Source organism: Hibiscus syriacus, unplaced genomic scaffold (assembly GCF_006381635.1).
Source record: "Hibiscus syriacus cultivar Baekdansim isolate YM2019G1 unplaced genomic scaffold, ASM638163v2 tig00111402_pilon, whole genome shotgun sequence".
Taxonomy (NCBI): Eukaryota; Viridiplantae; Streptophyta; class Magnoliopsida; order Malvales; family Malvaceae; genus Hibiscus; species Hibiscus syriacus.
This window is the reverse complement of record NW_024063082.1, coordinates 499413-521279: the sequence shown is the minus strand read 5'-3', so window position 1 is coordinate 521279 and position 21867 is coordinate 499413. Positions and strand designations below refer to the sequence as shown.

The window sequence follows — 21867 nt, the reverse complement described above, 5'->3', positions numbered from 1 at the left end:
TTTAATAATTTTAAACTTACATCCAAATCAAATTAAATTTAATAATATTTAAGTTCAACTTTACTTATTTATAGTCATAATTCTGAGTCAAAGCCTCCATTATTGAAGTTGGGCAAAGCAGTGACGGAGCAAGCAGGCAAGACTGAATGTTATCGTAAATGTGAAGACCGGTTTCTTCAATGCTTTTGGCCCAATCCTTAAGAAACCACAAAAAGAGTTGGAAGTTTAAGAAATGTCAGCCCACTACATGTTTAAAAACTTTATTATTGATCCAAGGTCAGGTCTGAATTAAATTATTCAGAAAAATTGATGAATATTAAACAAATACGTAAAAAAAAAAAGGCTGATGCAAGCAATGAGGCTGGATTGGTTCATGGGATTTTATTTTAATTTAATATGATAAAACCATATCTTGTTTAGATTGAGGGATCAATTACTGAAAGTGATCCCTGTGAACAGTCCACACTCGGACAAATCATACCCCTGTGGTACTTATGCTACACTTGTTACTTTATATATTTATCAATAGAGATGGTAATAAATTGAGTTGGATCGAATTTTTAATTCATTTAATTCAACTTTAAAATTAAATATTTTTTATTTAGATTAATTTAAAAAAATTCATTTAACCTAAAATTCGATTTAAACTTGCACATATATATATATATATATATATATATTATAACAATTACATATAAAGATCAATCGTATTACTATTTTAAATCGATTCATATATTTTTCACCTTCAACTTAATTCAACACAATTTCACCCTAACCCTAAATTTCAAAATAAACATCCGACCTTGCAAAATCAAATCATAATTTATAGATTCGAATCAATTTATTATTCTACAAAATATTTTGAAATTTAAAATTAAATTTATCTGTCCGTTTGAACAACGCCCTAAAATCATGGACACCATAATTAGGAAAATTCCTTTGCAAGACCCAAGTTAAGACAAACAAAATCATGAAGAAGCAAACTCCAAAAACTTTCACTATAATCATCAAAATATACATGAAAATTACTGTCCAAACAAATTAAGATTAAAACAAAAATCTTAATAAGAAAATACAATATATTATGTGTGTGTGTGTTCTTAATCAAAATACACAATACTCGTTAACTAGAGCTTGAGGGATAGGTCAACCTTGTGTATCTGATCTTCCTGCTTAGTTTTTAGACTAGCACCACTTGACCACCAACAATTACCCATCACTTCATCAATTGGAGAACCACCCATCATCGTCTTGATTACGTTGAACCAATCGACACTCGCCCGGGATGCCGAATTCTCCGTCGACAACTTCCCTATCGCCGGTTGTTGGTCTATAGGTGGCCTTGACCAACTATGACGTCCATAAGAGACATGAGAACTACAAGGTTTATGGATCATCGAATGCACCTGAATCCCCAGAGATCTATTATATGCACCGTGTCGTGGAAGAGAAGCCAAGCTTGAATAGTGGCTGCCGTGATGAAAATAAGGGTGCCCGAAAGCAGCAGCCGAAGCAGCTATCATTTGCCCTCTTTTCGCCAGAGTCCTCTCTCTCTTGTGCGCATTTTGGTGCCCCCCGAGAGCTTGTGAGCTGTAGAATTTCCTCTGGCAATAGTTGCACGAAAAAACCCGTTGCTCGCGGCCGTCCGTGTTCAAAGAATCGATAAGGTTGAGCTCTTCTTGATTCAACCCACGATCACAATCGCTGGTAGCCAGATTTAGATCGATTCGGAAACTGGGTTTTGCCTCTTGCTCTAGTTCATCGACACGCGAAACACCCGGAGGTGCTTCGGGTGTGGAAACTACGCAGGAAGAACTCTCAGAGTGACTAGGTTCTTTCCTCAGATGTTCCATGGTCTGTTGAAGGGAACCAAATGGTCTTGTGTGGTAACAATAATATTCCTACATATGGGAATATTAAATAAGGCTCTGATGCACTAATACCCTACAGTATGACTAATAAAAAAAAGGGGTTAGGTTTAGGTTTCTTTTTCGCTCAGTTGAAAGCTAGATTTATTTGAACTCCGCTATGTACTTTGCTACAGATAACTACACATTATTCAAAAATCCACCTGCAAACAAAAACCCATTTCATGCAGGAGATTTTTCTTTTCTTTTCGCTATGATTTCATGGTGTGATTTTTCAAGAGTGCCCCAATTATGGGGAGACAATATGACCTCTCTTTGTGTTACGAGACGACGCAATTTCTCTTCCATCCCATTTATTTAAAACTCCATCAAGCAAGGGGGCACCATGTCCCCATGCCAGTTACTTTGAGCGTGCACCTCAAACTTTTGTGGGAGTGGATTTTTTTTTCTGAGTTTAATCACTGATAAAACCCTATTATTATGAAGAAGACCATACTAATTCAATTTATAAATTCAAACTCTTAATCTTACTTAAATAATATCGTTATTTTATTTATATTTATATGGAAACAAACGCACAAACACGGATACTTACAAATAGAAAAATGTTGCCATGATTTGATGGAACACTAAATGGTGCATTGGTGGGGAATGGGGTATCTAACCGTGTTATGAATCATCACAATGGGTTTGGTTTAAGGACATAGTAAACTTAAATTATATACATCTGAGTGGATATGAAATCATGGGTTCTTCTTTATTATTTTTAAGTCAAGAATCTGTGGGTTTTTCAACACTTATATTCTAAACCCTAATTTTTATGATCACTGTTGTTTAAGGTGTAATGGTTGGTAGTTTGAAATTATTGATAATGCGTGTATCTATCAACTCTAGCAAGCTAAGTTACCTATGAAACAAGAAGTCAAAACTGAAAAAGAAAGGGTATTTCCTGGTGAAAAGTACACTAGTCAATAGTTCACTAAATTTTGGATAGGCCCTCTAATTTTATATCTAAAAATGATATAAATTCTTTATTTGAACCAAGACTCATGAATCAAATGGATTTTTCTTTAAGAAATATGATCAAATAAGTCCTTAAAATTATTTGAGTTGATAATATCATTATTTTTTTATTTAAATAACGACTCGTATAATTCATTATTTTTTATACAGAGATTAGTTTGATCTATAATCAAAATGATCATTAGATTAAATATTAAGAGCATAATTCAACGTCAAAACTATTTTATATATAAATGGCAATGTTAAATTAGTTGGAAATCTGAGGGTTTTATTTCGTTGGAACACCTAAACTCTTGTAAAGCCATCAACACAATGACTTTTATAGCATGTACAAGGATATGAAACAACTGCTCTCAATGTGGATAAAATGTCAAAGGCCACTTAGGGTCATCCAATCTCACATGTTAAAATATAAAATGTATTTGGCGTATGTGGAAGAAACTTAAGTGGTGGCGTGGGCCCAGTGACAAATGGCCGACAAAGAAACGGTGAAGCTCCCCTCGTGGTTTGAATATGATAGTGCCATCTTATAATTTCATTATTAGTTTAACATGAACAAATCCTAAAAGGATTAACCCTTGAGATATGCACAATCTTAGCTTTTTACTTGGACTATTATTATTAGGAGATGTCTATAAATTTAATATAAGGTTAAAGAAATATATTATTGGAAATATTATTGTTTTTTAACATTTTTAGTAAAGTGTTACTTAAAACATTATTTTTTCTACCTAAAATGTTAATACTGAGATCTACCTAAAATGTTTAACATTTTTGGTAAAACACAATCTAAAACATTATTTTTTTCTACCAGAAATATTAATATTGGGTTATACCAGAAATTATTTAGCAAAAATAATATTTTTGATAAAAAATAATGTTTTAAGTAATACTTTACCGGAAATATTAAAAAAATAATAACATTTCCGATAAAATATTTCCTTATCCGTTTATTAAAACTGACGTACAACAAAATTACCATTATTATTATTATTATTATTATTATTATTATTATTATTATTATTATTATTATTATTATTATTATTATTATTATTATTATTATCAACTCACAAAGCAATGCCTTTTTTTAGACAACTAAACATTAACCAATCCTAACCCTACAAGGGGGTCAGTTTTGACATGAAGTGGAGTTTGGTATTTCACTTTCATTGGTTTAGGTAAAGACAAAACAACCCACATGATGGTTCTTTTTTTTTTTAAAGACAATTAGTTAGAAATTTTGGGGTTCACTCAATTATCTTAAAAAACCCCAAAGAAGACAACTAATTGTCTTTAAAAAATTGAGATCAAATTACACCCATTGTCTTAAAAAAAACCCACATGAAACTACAACATGATTATTCTTTGGGTTCACTCAATTTCATGTTCTAATGTAATTAGTTAGAAATTTTGTGAAAAAGAAATGTCGAGATAAAATTACAAATTTAAAGTACTTTTATATTATATTTGTCTAAAAATTTTGTTTTAGAATGTTCAATCGTTTTATTTAGAAGATTCAATCGACATATTTTTAACAAGTAATCATCAGATTTAATTAAGCTCAGTATCAAATAACTCACAAGTTAATTGAATATGTTTATGATAACTATGACATCTCTCATCTATAAACACCATATTTTACTCATTCAAAATCATCACGTGACATTAAAAACACATAATATATATATAAAAGAATACTTTCTCTCTCCAAAAGAGGGAACAATCAATATTTACACAAGCTCTTCCTCTATTTCTCTATCCCCTTAGGAGAAGGGAATCGAGCCCATGTTTTTACTTCCAACCATTGTCATTTCTCATCGAATCCATGTTCAAATCAGAATGGATGAGATTTCACCAATTGATGTCATCATATACACTTTTTAAAGACTCTATATTTAAATTAAAAGAGATGAACTTTCATTAAACATCACTGAACCTTCATTCCCCTATTTGCACATCAGCAAAATTAAAAGTTCACAAGGTTAACATTAAAATAATTGTACTAAAGAAAGACATGAATGGAAACTACCAAGTTGCCTGTTAACATTCTTTTATATTTCATCTTCTGATTAGGGTTTATAAATAGAATATGGAACTCAAGGGTTATTTAAGAAATAAGTACTATGAAAAACTATGCCGAATCCATTGGTAACTTCATCAATAATGAATTGGTATTTGGGTAAACCACGCATTTAATATCTAAACTACTACTTTTGTTCCGTTTTGGTACTCAAACTTTATTATTATTTTTTCAAAATCATATAAACGTTTAGTTTAAGTTTCATTTTGGTATCACACCATTAAAAACTTAACGGTGATGTTAACGTGTCACCCTAAAATAATATTACATCATACTTGAAAAAATAAAAAAAATAACATGTCAGCGGTTCTGTTAATTTTTTAACAGTGTGATATCAAATTGAAACCTAAATTAAACGTTAAGTATGATTTTGAAAAAAATAAAGCGTAGGCATCAAAACATAATGAAAATAATAGTTTAGATAATAAACATGTAATTTATCCTTATATATTTTTATATTTTCGTACACTTTTATGGTCAAGAAAGTGTGCATCGGAGACCAGGAAGCCATATCACTGGTGGACAGGTGACTTTGAACATGTGTAATTTGATGTTTTTTTTTTGGGTGGAAAAACAAGATAACTTGTCATATGTTTTATGTTTTTGTGCTGTTTTTGCAAGCTGAAAACATATTACATGTGCCAAAAATTATTGCTCTTTGGCATCCATTATTGGGATGTACGAGCACAAGTGGGAATGAACATGGGTTTCCTTTCTCGAAGGGCCCGAAATTAAGAATAGATATTTAAATCATAAATAAATGGCAAAATACATTAAAGGTCACTGAAATATGTAAAAATAATCTTTTTAGTCAACGGTCTTTCGAATATTACAAAAATATCATTAAATTTCTTAAACAGTTACAAAATGGTTTCCACCAACGTTACGATAGTAATAAATTTAGATAAGTTTAAGGATTATTTTGAATTATTCCGAAAAGTTTAAAGATTTTTATATAACAATTCAACTAATTTCAATGATCATTTTATAACCGTTTGAGAATTTTAATGATATTTTATATTATTTAAAAGTTTTTATTAAAAAAATTATTTTATGTAATTTAGTGACTCTAATGTACTTTACCCATAAATAAAGAAGTCATTTTGCACTTGGTCCGATTATTTGGAAACAGGTTCAAAGTCCACTAATTTGGTCCAACTCAAATGCTGTGGTTTTGGGCCAAACATTAATTATGAAGTCCATAGGACTTTATTTATTTACTTTTTCTTTTCATCATTTGTAAACAAGGGTAAATATATAATCTAATTCTCGTATTAATTAATATTTAAAATTATATTAATAATTTAATTAGAATTTCTAATAAGGATTTAGATGAATGTGATAATTTCCTTTTAAGAGCGTAAACAAATAATACATAGTGTGTACGTGTAAGTAATTCCTATTGTAAGTTGAACTCTATTTTTAGATTGTTTAATTTCACAGTGAATCTACCAGTGCATGAAGCTTTTGGTTTTAACTTTTTTCACGTTGTTTTAACGCAGAGGCTGTACCTAAAAAGATCATGGCATTGATGAACGTTGATAATCTTACCGGAGAAAATGACGCTACCCGTGTAGGCTTTACCTGAGTCAAATTGATCATATTAACATTGATAACATACACCCTGTAGGCGTTGCTTCTTAAACTCAATACCTCTAAATAGATCAACATTCTTTTTTACTATGGATACAATTTAATGAGTTCAACTTAAATCACAACCTATAATTTATCTTTTTACCATTGAGATCGTTCTTAACCTCTTTTATAAATAACAAAGTATAATGAAAAGTTTTAATTATTATTCAAATCATTATGAATTTAGCTTAATCCATATTTTAAATAAGCTGTTTGAGATTTGAATAGTGTATGCACGCACCTTTCCTCGCTTCCTACTCTACCTAGTAATTAAGAAAAGATATAACAGTGAGAAAGAAGGCATGTATGTATTTAATATTGTGGGAGACAATATTGGCTAAACCATTTTCAATGAAATATTAAACAGTTTCTACTTGCATAAAAGCAGGGAATCTCGAAGATTTTGCACCCAACATGAATCTGCATCATGAATTGTATATTAATAGTAAAGCATCGACTATTTTATTATATTGCTGAGAGAGAGAGTAATAGACAACTCCGAGCTTGCCGTTGCAAACCCATTTCATTATTATATGTAGAAAGGGTCAAATCATGCACCTTTGGATAATCATAAACTAACTCGTTGCATTTATCTCTTCCTTTGCTTCCAACAACATTACTTTTGAGTTTTATTTTGGCTTAGATATTTATTTCTTTTGTTAAATATTAAATTAATCATTTTAAAATTTTGTTGTTGTTGTCTTTTAAAAAAATTCATTAGTCGATGAATACGCATGTGTTTCCTTCAGTTGTCAATTAAGTCCTTTATTTTTTAATAATGTTGTCTAAACACTTTTGATGTTTAGTAGTTATATGGGCTCCAAATGTACTTGAAATTAAGTTAAATTAGACTTTAAATGAAATGTTTTGTTCTACCAATCTTATCTTTTCATGATTACATCCAAATTCAAAACTTTGATTAAAAAATATTAAATTTTGCACCATTCCATCCAACACACAACTGTCTTTATAAATGATGAGTGCATGATAAAGAATGTTGTATATGGAAGATGAGCCAAGTGCAGATAACCAAATCAAGATGGTTGGTTGGTCATGACAGAGTATTATGAATTATTACATGGTTTGTAAGTGAATGTTAAGACAAATACCATATCATAATATTAATAACACTCAATGAACATTGGCAAAATCACATAAATCACATCCATTCATTCCTTGGCAGATCCACATTAAGTTTAAGACTGACACTTATCCATTTAAAATCCAAATTTTCTTCATTCATTTATTTATTTTATTGATTATATCTATCTGAAAATTTATTTGGTTCACCACATATAAAAAATTTATGGGGTTACTTTAAAAAATATTTTTGGATATGTCCACTTTGATAACCAAAACCCTAAAGAGAAGACTATGGCATTAGCTTCCTTGGCTGTCCCTTGTTCACATATGTAATGGGATAAGGGGAAGGTAAGATAGTAGGCTGCCCCAACACCAGGTTGAGAGCAACTTCTGTAGAAGACCTCCGAATTATGAAATGGCCTATGTGGGATTAGCTTTCTTCCACTCACATAATGTGTGTTTATATATACATATACTCATGCCTTAGTTTATTCTTTTTCACTCATTATTTCATTTCCTCCCACCAAACTTTCCCAAAAGTTGTTGGCCCCTCTCTCTTAGTGTATGTGGGCAGGTTTTATTTTATTTAAAAGTATTATATTATTTTTTAGGGTAAAGTATAATAATGGTCACTGAATATTTTAGAAGCTTGCATTTAGGTCCCCCAACATTTAAAACTTACAATACAGTCCCCCAACATTTATTCCGTTTGCAATATGGTCCCCCAACTTAAACCACAGTTAGAAAATTAGGATAAATTATATAAATGGTCATTGAACTTTTCAGTCACTTGAATTTAGGTCCCCCAACTTTTAAAACTTGCAAAACAATCATCAATTTCATTCTAAACCCCAATTTCCAAAATAATTCAATTTTATTCTAAACCTTAAATTCCAAAATACTTAAATTAAATTCAATTATGTCAAAGTTATTATTATTTAATTTCATCTTATTTCATGTGATACGTATTTTTTATATAAATATAATAGTATAATTCTTATCTGTTGAAGAAATTTTTTAATTAAAAAAGTAGTTAGGATATAAAAGAGGTTGAAAATAATTCGAATTTTAAATTTATAAAATGTTATTTTGACGTATAAATAAAAGTGTAAACTACTCGGTTGACAACTTAACTATCTAGCCCTTTTTACTTTTGTCATCGATCTTTTAAATTTATCAATCATACCACATAATTATTTAACTGTTTCAACTAAGCCACTAGTCATTACCAATTGATAAAAATGATGATGTGGCAGTTAAAAGGAATTGACATTATTATACATTCAGTCTTTATTATTTATATAATCAATTTGGTCCTAAATTAAATAAAATTTAATAAATTAATCATTTAATTAGGATCTGACATGTGTTAGCACATGATCATGACACGTGTCATTGGTGACACGTGTTACCACCTAATTATTTATATATGCTATCAATTTGGTCCTAAATTAAATAAAATTTAATAAATTAATCATTTAATCAAGATCTGACATGTGTTAACACATGATCATGATATGTGTTATTGGTGACACATGTCACCTCCTAATTAGAAGAAAATTAAGTTACAAAGAAGTAAAATTTGGGTCTTGGGCAAACTCAAACCTGAGTCACGCAAATGAAAGATATAGGGTGGAGCCACTAAGCTAACACCATCGTTTGTGTTAAGAGATATACAATAATACATATACTAATAGTATGACCAATGCCAGAAAAAAATAATATAATGTAAAATGGAAATAATGAGATTTGAACTTCGGCAAAAAATTTGAAAGCAATAAATGATGGGAAAATATTATATTTTTTACAATAAAAAATATATTTGATAAATTGTTTGATAGATTTAATATATTTTTTAAATATTAGTTGATACAATATTTTAAAAGAATAAATTTAAGATTTATATTTTTAAACTAAATTTAATAATTATATTTTCATATTTATAATTCATGATTATATATATAATCTTAAGTTGAGTATTTCTAATATAATTAATAATTTTAATTTCTTATTAAAATAAAATATTCAAAAATATAAATGATTCATACAATAATATATGAATATATTTTTTATTTATACATCTAAATATAAATATACATTTATATAAATATATTTTTATTCGTTGTGTCTGTGCCTTGAACTCTTTCTTCAAGCCTATATTACCTTAAATTGAAGTATTTTAGAATTTAATTGAAGTATTTTAGAATTTAGGGTTTAGAATAAAATTGAATTACTTTGGAAATTGGGGTTTAGAATGAAATTGATGACTGTTTTGCAAGTTTTAAAAGTTGGGGGGCCGAAATTCAAGTGACTGAAAAGTTCAATGACCGGTTATATAATTTATCCTAATTTTCTAACTGTGGTTTAAGTTGGGGGACCATATTGCAAACGGAATAAATGTTGGGGGACTGTATTGCAAGTTTTAAATGTTGGGGGACCTAAATACAAGTTTCAGAAATGTTCAGTGACCATTACTATACTTTACCCTATTTTTTATACATTTCAAGCCATCCATAAATTCATAATTAATATGTTTCATATTAATCAAGTTAAGACTTAAGGTTTATTTATTATCATCATCATTATTATGAATGCTAAGTACTGAATTAAATTGATAAACCCTGATAAGGTTGATACTTGTCAAAGAAGGGTGCAATGTATTGTCTGTAGAAATAAGTGTACGATAAATAGTCTCATCTCCATAATTTTAAATATGATCTCAATGATAAAAGATATATTGTTATTTTCAGATAACTCGAGTTTAAACTACTTTAACTAAAAGTATATGTGAATTTACTTAAATTTAAAATCATACGCAAATACTACATCATAATGTATTAAAAATTATCTTTAATATTTAAATGTATTTTTTCCTTTTAAAATATAATATATTTATATAATTTATGATATATCAATGAAAATGGTTTAATTTTTTTGACTTTTCAGGCCCTAAACTTAAATGACTTCAAAGGTCTTAAAAGAAGAACACTTTACAAAATGAAAAAAAAGAAAAGGGTTAATTAGATTAATAATTTGGGTTAAACAAGAGAGAAAAATAAGTTGAATATATAACATAACAGCCTTATGCTTTGGGTGCACAGAGCATGCGTGACCCATACTCCCTACCATTGTGGTCCCCCATGCACAAAATCGTCAATAATAATTGGGTAAAATACACATTTAGTATTCCAACTATCACTTTTGTTCCGTTTTGGTCACCCAACTATTATTTTTAAATCATATTTAACGTTTAATTTTAGTTTCATTTGGTTACTTGTGGTTAAAAAATTAACGATAATGTTAACATATCACTATAAGACAATACCACACCATTATTGAAAAGAAATAAAAAAATATCACGTTAGCAGTCCTATTTATTATTTAACGGTAGGTGGCCGAATAAAATAAAAATGTAACATTATGTATGATTTAGAAAAATAATTGAGTGATCAAACGGAACAAAAGTGATAGTTGAAATACTAACCGTGTAGTTCACCCATAGTAATTTTAAAAATAATATTTTTATTCAAATAAAAAAATGATTTACTATTTTTAAGCTTTTTATTATGCATGTTTCATTGAGATCAATGCCCAGTAAATTGTTAAAACAAAGTCTTATATAAGAAGAAATGATGATGTACAGTCAATTTCCTTTACTTAGATTCCATAGTCTTTAATCCTCTCTCTCTCTCTCTCTCTCTTAAAAGAACCCGGTGATTAGAGCAGAGTTTACAGTCTGTTTTTTAATATTAAATGCAAAACCTTTTTCATTATTCTAAACTTAACAATCACTTGTTCTCTCATTCATCTCTGTTTCGAATTTCTTTCATTTTAGTTTCTGGGTTTTGTCAAAAGCACGAAACACTGTGTCTGAGATTGAAAAAAAAAAGAAAATTTGTGCAAAGATGACAGTGGAGAGAATTGTTAGTGAAACGAAGGATCAGTTTCCCATTGGCATGCGAGTATTGGCCGTTGACGATGACCCAACTTGCCTTTTACTGCTCGAGACTCTGCTTCGTCGATGCCAGTACCATGGTTCGTTTTTTTACCCCAAATTTACACTTTTATACGAGTTTACACAAATGGGTTCCTGTTTTTTTTTTTTATTAATTTTCTTTTGATTATATGCAGTTGCTTTCCTGTTGTCGGTTTTCATTAAAGTGAAATCTTTGTGAACTTTATGGACTTCATTCATCACATATGCATTGTAAAAAATCTGAAGAAAGATCTCATTTTTTCGGTTCCTCATGATTTGGTGATTTATTGATGTTTTATCTTAGAAAAAAAATGCCTTTGGATAAATTTTCCCATTTTGGATTTGTTCTTAGAATGATTCAGATGAGTTTATTTGTCGATTTTGAATCTGCGAATTCATTTATTGTGAATGTCTATATTGCAGTTACTACAACAAGTCAGGCTATTACTGCATTGAAGATGTTGAGAGAAAACAATAACAAGTTTGACTTGGTTATCAGCGATGTCCATATGCCCGACATGGATGGTTTTAAGTTACTCGAGCTTGTGGGGCTTGAGATGGACCTGCCTGTCATAAGTAAGCTAGTACTTGCCTTCTTTAAATTCTAGATTTCGAAGGGTTTTTATTACAACTTTCATAATTTGTTTACCCCATGCATAAAGGAGAGAAAAAGATTCGGGGAAGTTGGATTTCAATCACTTTTCATTAACTTTACATTGGCCAATTTGAAGTCGATTTTCAAAAGCGATATTTTGCGAACATGCTTTTATTTCTATATATGTTGAAGTTATAGGAGCAACTGGATTTTTTTTAAACTGATGATGTGATGAACTGCCTTCAGTGTTGTCTGCAAATGATGATACGAAGCTTGTGATGAAAGGGATTACTCACGGAGCTTGTGATTATTTGCTGAAACCTGTTCGAATCGAGGAGCTAAAAAATATATGGCAGCATGTAATCAGGAGAAAGAAATTTGATAGAAAAGATTGGAATAATTCTGGCAGTCAAGATAAGCCCTGTGCCGATAGTAGTGAGGCTGCAGGGATAGGAAACGCTGATAACAATTTGAAGTTGAACAAAAAGCGGAAGGACCAGAATGAAGATGAGGATGAAGACCTTGATGAGAATGGGAATGACAACGACGATCCGTCGGCCCAAAAGAAACCTCGTGTTGTTTGGTCAGTGGAATTGCATCGCAAATTTGTTGCAGCGGTTAATCAGTTGGGCATTGAAAGTATGTTCTCAACTTCTCAGATTTGGCTAGATTTATGGCATAACTATAAATACTATTGTTCTGATAATGTGAGATGATATTTTGGTTGTTGAATCCCTGCAGTCGATCTACTTGTGCATGAAGCTTTCGGTTTTGACATATTTTGGCTGTTGTTCTAATGCAGAGGCTGTACCGAAAAAGATCCTAGAACTGATGAATGTTGAAAAGCTTACCAGAGAAAATGTTGCCAGCCATCTGCAGGCATTAATCTGTACCTTTTTTGCCCATAATTACTATGATCCAAAAAGTTATTAGGAGGTTAACTGTTTTTCTTTTGTTCCCAGAAATTTAGGCTTTACCTGAAAAGAATCAGCTGTGTGGCAAATCAGCAAGCAAATATGGCGGCAGCTTTAGGCACTGTGGATTCTTCCTATTTACGGATGGGGTCTCTGAATGGACTTGGGAATTTTCATGCCTTGGCTGGAACTGATCAGCTTCACAATGCAGCCTTTAGATCTTTCCCACCTAGTGGGGTTCTTGGAAGATTGAACACACCTGCTGGGCTAGGTATACGAGGCCTTCCATCTCCAGGAACTATTCAATTAAGTCATGTGCAAAACTCGGGTCATTCGAGTAACGATCAGAGCAAGATGCAATCTTTCGTTCCTGGAAACCATAATACGAACATCCTACAAGGTATGCCAATGTCACTAGAACTTGATCAACTACAAAATAACAAGGGTGATAGCCGCATCGGAGAGCTGCCAACTGTCAATAGTACAGCTGTTTTCCCTGTTTCTGGCAGTTTAATAGATTCACAAATAGCTGGATTCTCCAATAATCCACTTCTTGGTGTTAAAAGCAACTCCTTGATGTTAGAAGGAAGCTCTCAGCAAGCCACTTTGCATGCTTGTAATTTGAGAGATGGAGTTTCCGCAATAGGCTTCCAAAATGGGAATACTTTATCCGACTTTGCTTCCATTGATCCCGTTTCCAGTCGATTGCGGGATTCAAAAGCAGATTTACAAGGACAAGCAGCCCCAATCAACTGTAATGCAGGGCCCATGATCAGAAGTGTTCCTCAAGAATGGAAAGCCCCCAGAAAAGATGCCCTCTACCAGTCACATCTTATGTCTTGTTCAGTGAACTCTTCAATCCCTGTTAATGGTGCTATGGTTCAGTTGGACCAGTGCTTGGACCGAAATAATTCAATTTTCCACAGAACTATGGATTCGGGTTCTATGGGACCATTGAATTTTTTTTATCCTTTATCCATCAAGCATAGTAAAGGTCTCAACTCAGCTATGGAGCCATCAGTTACCGAAAAAGAAGGATATTTTACGTACCAACTAAGACCACAGGGGAATCACATTCCTGATAACATTGGCTCATTGGAAGATCTGGCGAGTGCAATGATGAAATCGGTAAGATTGGTCAGAATTTTTTTAAAAAAAATTCTAGTTGTTTCTTTCTGTTTATGTCTAAATTATATTGTTCAGTTTCAGCCATCATCAAATTAACCCACTAAAGGTAGTCAAGGACATGGATGCTGCTGAAGATGTCTAAGCTTGCTGCACCAATTTTGTGAAATGGCTTGAGGGCTTATTAGCATTCATTTAGCCTAGAGTCTGTTTCTTTCTGTATATCTATCAACTTGGCATTTCAAATGGCTTGTGAGACCTTGAATCTTCGCCCATCATCGTTTTAGAATCTCAGTCTCGATTAGCACTAATTTTTTACTAACGGTATATGGGGGTGAATAAGTAGAAACGATCCCTTCTACTAAAACATTTCTTAAACAAAAGATTTATCTTTTTACTTGAATTCAGAGGCATGTAAAACCAGAAGACAACCGACCCAAACATGAGCTTGACCAAGTGTGTGACTAGCCTGACAGAACAGGACAGTGTTAGTTGCTGGTCTTGTTAGGTTCCTCCACATCCTTATTATTCTGTTGCACTCTTCACATGACTGAAGTACATCAAATGTTCTGCAATTAGATTCTAGGGTCAGCAAATCCTGCTCCTTGATCCGATTGGGGAGAGAGAAAAGAGAGCCTATGTTGTTGAAATTACAGCTTTTAGAAGCTGATGTTTTTATTTCTATGTGAGCTGTTGAATATTAGTTCATCGATATATGTGTCGGATGTGGATTTACAATTCCGACCATTTTTAAGTAAGAGTGACTGGGGGTTATCTTTGTTGCAGGACCAAGATAAACGGAAATCGATGGACGGTAATTTCAAACACGATAATTATTCTCGCAGGACTTGCATGTGAAGATTAGAATGTAGCGTACTAGCAGCAAAAGAAGGATCTGCTTTACAAGCATTTGGTCCTCTTGATAGTTTTGCCCTCGATTTAAACTCGTATTTCTGCCATTTTCAACCTTTTCTCTGTTCTTTTCATGTCAATTCCAGGCAAATTTTTATTCAGACTTAAGGCCTAACCAAGGTTGTATAATGAATAAAATGTCAATTGTTAATGGACCCCAATCCAACTACGCGTCATGCAAAAATTTTATAACGTGCGAAAGCATTCATGCATGGAAGAGACATACCCTCTCAAATCATTGGGATTCTGCATGAAATATGCGACTTGAGGCATTTGAGAGAACAATGGGGGATACATGAGTAACATCATCATGAAGAACATGACATCTTTGTCCAATCAGGGACAAGTGCCAGCTCATTGATCGGAGGGAGACTGCCCTGAGCTCCTCCGTCTAAGGCCTGGTTATATGTGATCACGTAGTCGTTGCTAATCGAGTTCTTGGCTGCCTTTATCTTCTACACGGTAGCTTCATGGCTTCCATTTGCTAGTTCTTCAGCTGGTACAAATGCGTTGCCACTGAAACCTTTTGGAAATGGCGGCACCATCTTGCTCCTTTATGTCTACAGCAAATTGCAAGCAAACCATTGCTCCCTTCCTTGCTCCTAAAGTCTATATACGTGCCTGGAGTGTAAATAATTTCAGTAACTGTAAATATATATGATCACTAAAAATGATCCATGAGAGTTGAGAGATAGAAATTGTTTTACCTTCCATAAGTGAGCTGCAATCAGCTCAAAGGAGGAACATGAGAAGCTACCTCACCTCTCACCGAAGACCTTGCTTTTTAAGCTTTCTGTCATTGCACCATTCGGCCGGTGAAATGTCCTTGGAACAAGATTCGAGTTCCCCACATCAGGAACGTTGCTTCTGCCACCAACATTTTGACCAGCCATGGCCTGTTTTATCAACAGATATAGATAATCTATGGCTGCTGCCCTTGTCTTGAAAAGGCAAATACTCGAATATCTCCAAGTTCAACGATCTTAGCACTGGTGACTGCCTCAACAAGAACTGCACCACAGTTGTCGCACCAAAGATTAAACTAAATCCAGACTTCACCTTGGTTCAAGCTCGACCTACCTGCAGTTGAATACCATATCGAAGGAGTTTCTTCCAACCCAGACTTCAAGCAGTTAAAAACTAAATCCAAAGACGAATTTCTGTAAGCAAAAGAAGACAACGTACACCAGCATAACAAACTGCCTGTCCAAATTGGCAAGACAGATAATCTGTTGAGGATGCAAGAATTTTGGGTGTACGGAGACTTTCTTAGTAACCTCAACAGTTGAATAATTCCCATCAACATGTGCTTTAGTTGTGGCCATAAATGCTTGCTCTCTCTTTCTGCTTCTTCTTTCAGGTAGTCATGTCTATGGATTTATTTATGAATTTTCTGCGTTGGTACTAAGTTTTTTCATGATATTATATAGAATGAAGAATAAGGTTTGTAATCGTAGCCTTTAAAATGTTTTTGCATGGACATGGTAGTGTGTTTTTTGTGGTTATGAAAATTCCGACTCTATTATCTGGTTCGCATTACCAAGGGATTTACATTTGACAGTGACCCCCCAAACTATCATAAGAACAACAAATGATGGGACCTTTGTGAGCCTACCGGGAATCTAATCATAAAAAATTAGGGTTTCTGGTTTTCTATGTAACATTGATCCTTTCAAAGTCTGTAGGCTTTGATTTAATTGAGTGCATTACTTAACTCAGGCTAGGAAGAAAGTTCATAAATATATACGTTGAAAGCTAATATAATACAGTAACTGTTAAAACTCATGTATATAATCATATGTGAATCATTCTACAAATATATGTATATATAAATAAATGATTTACCATTTAGACTGAAGATCATGGAAACTAAAACAAAACCCAGGAATTCCCTAAATTCAGTGTGTATGTACGTGCGTATGAAGTCTAAATAGCAAAGCAAGAGAAGGCGCGTATAAGAAGAGCAAAGTTTGTCTGTTGTTTTCTCCACTTTTCCGGCAGTTGGTCTGGTTTCCTTCTGTCTATTACTAGATATATAACTACTTACGAACCTCCAAGCATGCGAGCTTACGATGTATGCGAACCTGCAGACATGTAGAGTGTATACCGCAAGCGATCATTGGCGATCATGTGTTGATCACTTATGACCCCACGAACACATCCTGTGTATGACAACGGCCTTGTGTTCATACACGTGGTCTCATTTAATGATAAATCAATGAGTTTGAAATTGGACTATATTGGTCGGTTTGTCATTCTTTCGTGATCCACCGTTTAGATCGGTCATCCATACACTAGAGATGTCACGTCAGCCTATCCGTTAAGTTTTTAACGGTAATGTACTAAAATAAAACAAAACCTAAACGTTAGTTATGATTTTTTGAGAAAAAAAATGAAAGTTCGGATACTAAAGTGATCAAAATTGATAATTTAAATATTAAACTCGTAGTTTATCCTTATATATATATATACACACATGAATATGTTTGCATTTCTACAGAAGTAATATAGCCAGGGATATTCAGTCGTTTATAATTGTTGATGTGCACGTGTACGGCTCTTGATCCAGTTTTTCACTGACTCTAAATATCACATCAACATTAGCATTGAGGCGTACCTGGAAAATGACATGTTTGAGAGGGATATAACTGGAATGTTAAATAAGGACGGTAATAAACAAGGATACTGTCATGATCATGAGAGATACAGAAATCGAAAAAGACGAAAAAGAATTAGGGAAATTAGAAATAGGGTTAAGGATTTCAATTGAGGAGAGGGGTACTACCAGCAGTGAAGGGAGTCAGGCCAACAACACCTGTAAGGGAATCAAAATGTTAGAGACAGTTGTATTGTCAGCTGGTAAATAGGTTGGTACAATATAAATATATAAAACAATGTATTAGATAGGGCTTACGACATGATTAGAAATGAATGAAATTTCATTTTTCTTAAAATCCCTTTCTTCTCTTCTTTAATATCCATTCCTCTATTTTCTTAGATTACTCATATTCTCTAGCAGGGTCATAAAAAAATGGTATCCAAAGCCACAACTCCTGACAACACAATGGCTGAATTTGAATCCTCTGCTCTTTCTGCGATTCAAAAACAGATTGAAGACTTAAAAAAGTTGGTGAAGCAAAATCAGTACCTAGAGACAAGGATTGCAATGAATAAGGGTTGTTTGGAGCAGATTCTAAGGGACTTGACAGGAAGGACATATGATCAAGAACCACTAAGCCCTGAAACTGAGCAAATTCATAGAGAGAAAAAATGGGTCAGCTTTCACTTGACGAGTCTAAACCCTTCTTCTTCACTCATAAAATATTATTATCAGTGACAATAAAAGAAACATATGATGTTTTGCAAGTGTTCGATAAAATGTCAGCAAGAGTAGATCATGTTGTATTCACATCCATCATCGGTTCCATGAAGGTTAATTTAGGACTGCAGCAGAAACAAGTCACAAAATATGACAAGGCTGCTATGAGGGTTGAGTTGGAATTTGCACAACTTCAAAATCAAATTAAGGTTCCAGAAGAATTGAGTAAGAATTTATCCAAATTCTTTACTGGTATGGACTCACAAAAAAATTAATTAATTTTTCTTCAAAGAAAAATGTGGCTTATTTTCTTATGTGTCAAACAGTGGGTAATGCAAATAACATGAATTTTATAGTTCAATCGATGTCGAGGAAAAATTATTTCATGGTGTTTATGAATGTCAATGAACATATATCAATCCTTGATCCTTATTTATTTAGACTTTTGTTGATGTGAAGGAGTATAATTTATTTGGCTAAGAATTGGAGTGTGAATCAAAGGTCGCACCTTATGCTCTCTATTCTATGGAAGCTGGTAAATGGAGCAATCTCAGTGTTTATGATATGGACAGTGTCGACCAACCTTTTTGTAGTTCACAACAGATTTGCTACTATGTTTACTATATTCTTGGATTAATCTATAGCAACTGGACTCCTGTTCCTCGAGCTATGAAAAATTACATAGCAATATCAAAGCCTAATGGCTATCAAGTCTTCATACAACAGTAATTTTGTTTTTGTATGAAAGCATGTTTTGCCAGAAATTTTAGATTAGAACTTAAGAGATGGATTTGATAGTTGAAAGAGGGATTGCTGCTCATTATAGTGGGAGAGTCTTTGATACTGGTCTACTTGAGGTATCATCTTTAATTACCTATTCTAGAAATCTGATGCCTCCTTTGGAGTTAGTTGATGGGGATTTGGGTACATTATCTGTAACCATTTGGAGTGGCTTTCCTGACGTTATAATTCTTGATTCTCTTCATCTCACTTTGATAGCTACATTTAATGCGGATGAATGTGGTAAGCTAAGAATCTCTAGTGTCACTATACTGAAGCTTGGTAGGAACATGATCACCTATCTTTTAGCACCACAAAAACTTAGTGCTTATGTTTTAAGGTTAATTACAGCTTCGAAAGATGAACTAAAGCAACATGAAGAAGGAATAAAGACTGATGACTTTGAGTTTAAGTATGATCTTCACAAAGTTCCACGGAGGGCATTTCATAATTTGGAGGTCTCCTACGGAAGCTGCTCTCAACCTGGTGTTGGGGGCAGCCTACTATCTTACCTCCCCCTTACCCCATACATATGGGAAAAAAGGGACAGCCATTTATGATCTTCACAAAACTTTATCTTGGAACAATGTCTTTTTCACAAGTTCAGGAGTTTTAGATTTTAAAGAATTGTTTGGGAATGTTGAAGTTGATAAACCTGCTGCTAACAGTCCAACATCAAATGTGATTTATGTTTTCGAATAAAGGCATAAGGCCACTACAAAGATTGAGAAATGTCATTTTGATGTCAAACATTTGTTCCATGAATCAATAGAACCATAAAAGAAGGATCTTATGACAATTGATTCCACTAAATACAATAAAAACAATGTTAATACAAAGAGTGGAATAAAAGTTATCCAAATTCCTAGTGGTGTTACTGGAAATGTGACATTTTGTGCCAAAATGACTATATATCTCATATTAGGCCTTCTTAGGAAATAGAGTGTGATGCAAATAGTTGTAATGTGGAAAATGTTTGATCCTTGGGGACAAGGATCATCTGAAAGAAGGGGGAATGTCATAAAAGGAGGGGAAACCAACACTAAAGGCAACAAAGATCAAGTAGAAGTCAAAGAGCATGTTGAGATTAAATTCCCTGGTACAATTTTAACTAGTTGCACATATGAAGGTTGCAGCTCAGAAGTGACTACCAATAGCATGAAAAAATTCTGGGAATTTAAAATAACAATGTTGATTGCTGCAATCGTGAGTAAGGAAAATGTTAGACAATCTATTGTTCAATAAGTACAGAAAATGCTAGACACTAGAGAAAACAAGAATCATGTACTAAAACAACAACTTCAGAAGACTTGAGGAATGATGAGGCTTTATGTGAATACAAAATTGACAGACAAAGGTAAAAGATAGAGGAAAGAATTTACATGAAGTTTCGGTCTTACCATCAAACCTCACTTGCTCTTCGAAAAGGATTAAGGTTGGCATCAAGGGTATATGGTACCTACATCGTTTTACATTGCAGGGGGTTAGTAGCATGTAACTTGTTATATGAGTCCTTGAATGTGCAACCAATGAATTATGATAGTTTGTTGAAAAAGGAATTTGGAGATCAAAGCATTACCTCATTGGAGTCTTTCAAGTTTGGACATAAAGGACAGTTAAAGGTACAATCTGCTATAAAGTTTGAAAAACATAGGGAGAAGAAGTACAATCAGATGCAGTGGACGAACTTAAGGTTGGGAAACATCATTGGGGTAAACTATATTGTGCTTAAGGCACAATTATTAGGTTTTGATCCTTGGGGACAAGGATCCTTTCATGGAGGGGTATTGTCATGGTCATGAGAGATATAGAAATCGGAGAAGAATTAGGAAAATTGGAAATAGGGTTATGAATTTCAATTGAGGAGAGGGGTATTGCCAGCAGTGAAGGGAGTCACGCCAACAACACCCAGCATCACCTGTAAAGGAATCAAAATGTTAGAGGCAATTGTATTGCCAGTTGGTAAATGGGTTGGTACAATGTAAATATATAAAGCAATGTACTAGGTAGGGCTTACGACATGATTGGAAGTGAATGAAATCTCAATTTTCTTGAAATCTCTTTCTTCTCTTCTTTAATCTCCATTCCTCTATTTCCTTCGATTACTCTTATTCTCTCGCAAGGTCATAACAGATACAAGTCAAGATTCTCTGATTTATGTTCACCTACATCTTATCTATACATGTAGACTTATTTGTATATCTTTCATTTTCCCTTGATTTATTATTTTGATGTTATAAAAAAATATTTATAATACAATAATTTTAACATAATTTTGATATATATATATATATATATATTTTAGGAAAGGGGTATATATAAATTAGTGTATGTGTACAATGTAAATAAATGTGATGTATATAAACAAATACCACATACAATTATCATCTGATTTAGAGATAAGAAAGATTTGCTACATCCAAATCTCGTGCATTTTAATTTAATCATCCAAAACAACGAAGCCTGCTTCAGATTTATCTGTGTTTTCCCTTTCACTCCCACTAGCGTTACCGCCATCTTCATTCCACGTTTCTTCCTTCATCATTTCCAGTGGCTT

General features: G+C 32.9%; 2 protein-coding genes and 1 pseudogene across 3 annotated transcripts; 1 reads left to right on the top strand and 2 right to left on the bottom strand.

Annotated features, from left to right (window-relative positions):
- Positions 1 to 1061: 1061 nt before the first annotated feature.
- LOC120161924 (zinc finger protein 3-like) lies at positions 1062 to 2168 on the bottom strand. Its single transcript, XM_039172125.1, has one exon. It carries the CDS (start codon positions 1851 to 1853, stop codon positions 1128 to 1130), a length of 726 nt encoding a protein of 241 aa, XP_039028056.1. The 5' UTR covers positions 1854 to 2168; the 3' UTR covers positions 1062 to 1127.
- A 9186-nt stretch (positions 2169 to 11354) lies between these two features.
- LOC120161569 (two-component response regulator ARR12-like) lies at positions 11355 to 15267 on the top strand. 2 transcript variants are annotated; one of them, XM_039171795.1, is made up of 7 exons: positions 11355 to 11438; positions 11535 to 11724; positions 12089 to 12241; positions 12507 to 12899; positions 13063 to 13139; positions 13223 to 14302; positions 15086 to 15267. In XM_039171795.1, the coding sequence occupies exons 2-7, from the start codon at positions 11595 to 11597 to the stop codon at positions 15155 to 15157; spliced, it is 1905 nt and encodes a 634-aa protein (XP_039027726.1). In that variant the 5' UTR covers positions 11355 to 11438; positions 11535 to 11594; the 3' UTR covers positions 15158 to 15267. The 2 variants fall into 2 exon arrangements, with proteins under 2 accessions (XP_039027726.1, XP_039027727.1); XM_039171796.1 differs by lacking the exon at positions 15086 to 15267 and adding an exon at positions 14375 to 14455 and having other exon boundaries at positions 13223 to 14299.
- A 130-nt stretch (positions 15268 to 15397) lies between these two features.
- On the bottom strand, positions 15398 to 16536 carry LOC120162186 (annotated as a pseudogene).
- Positions 16537 to 21867: the final 5331 nt, after the last annotated feature.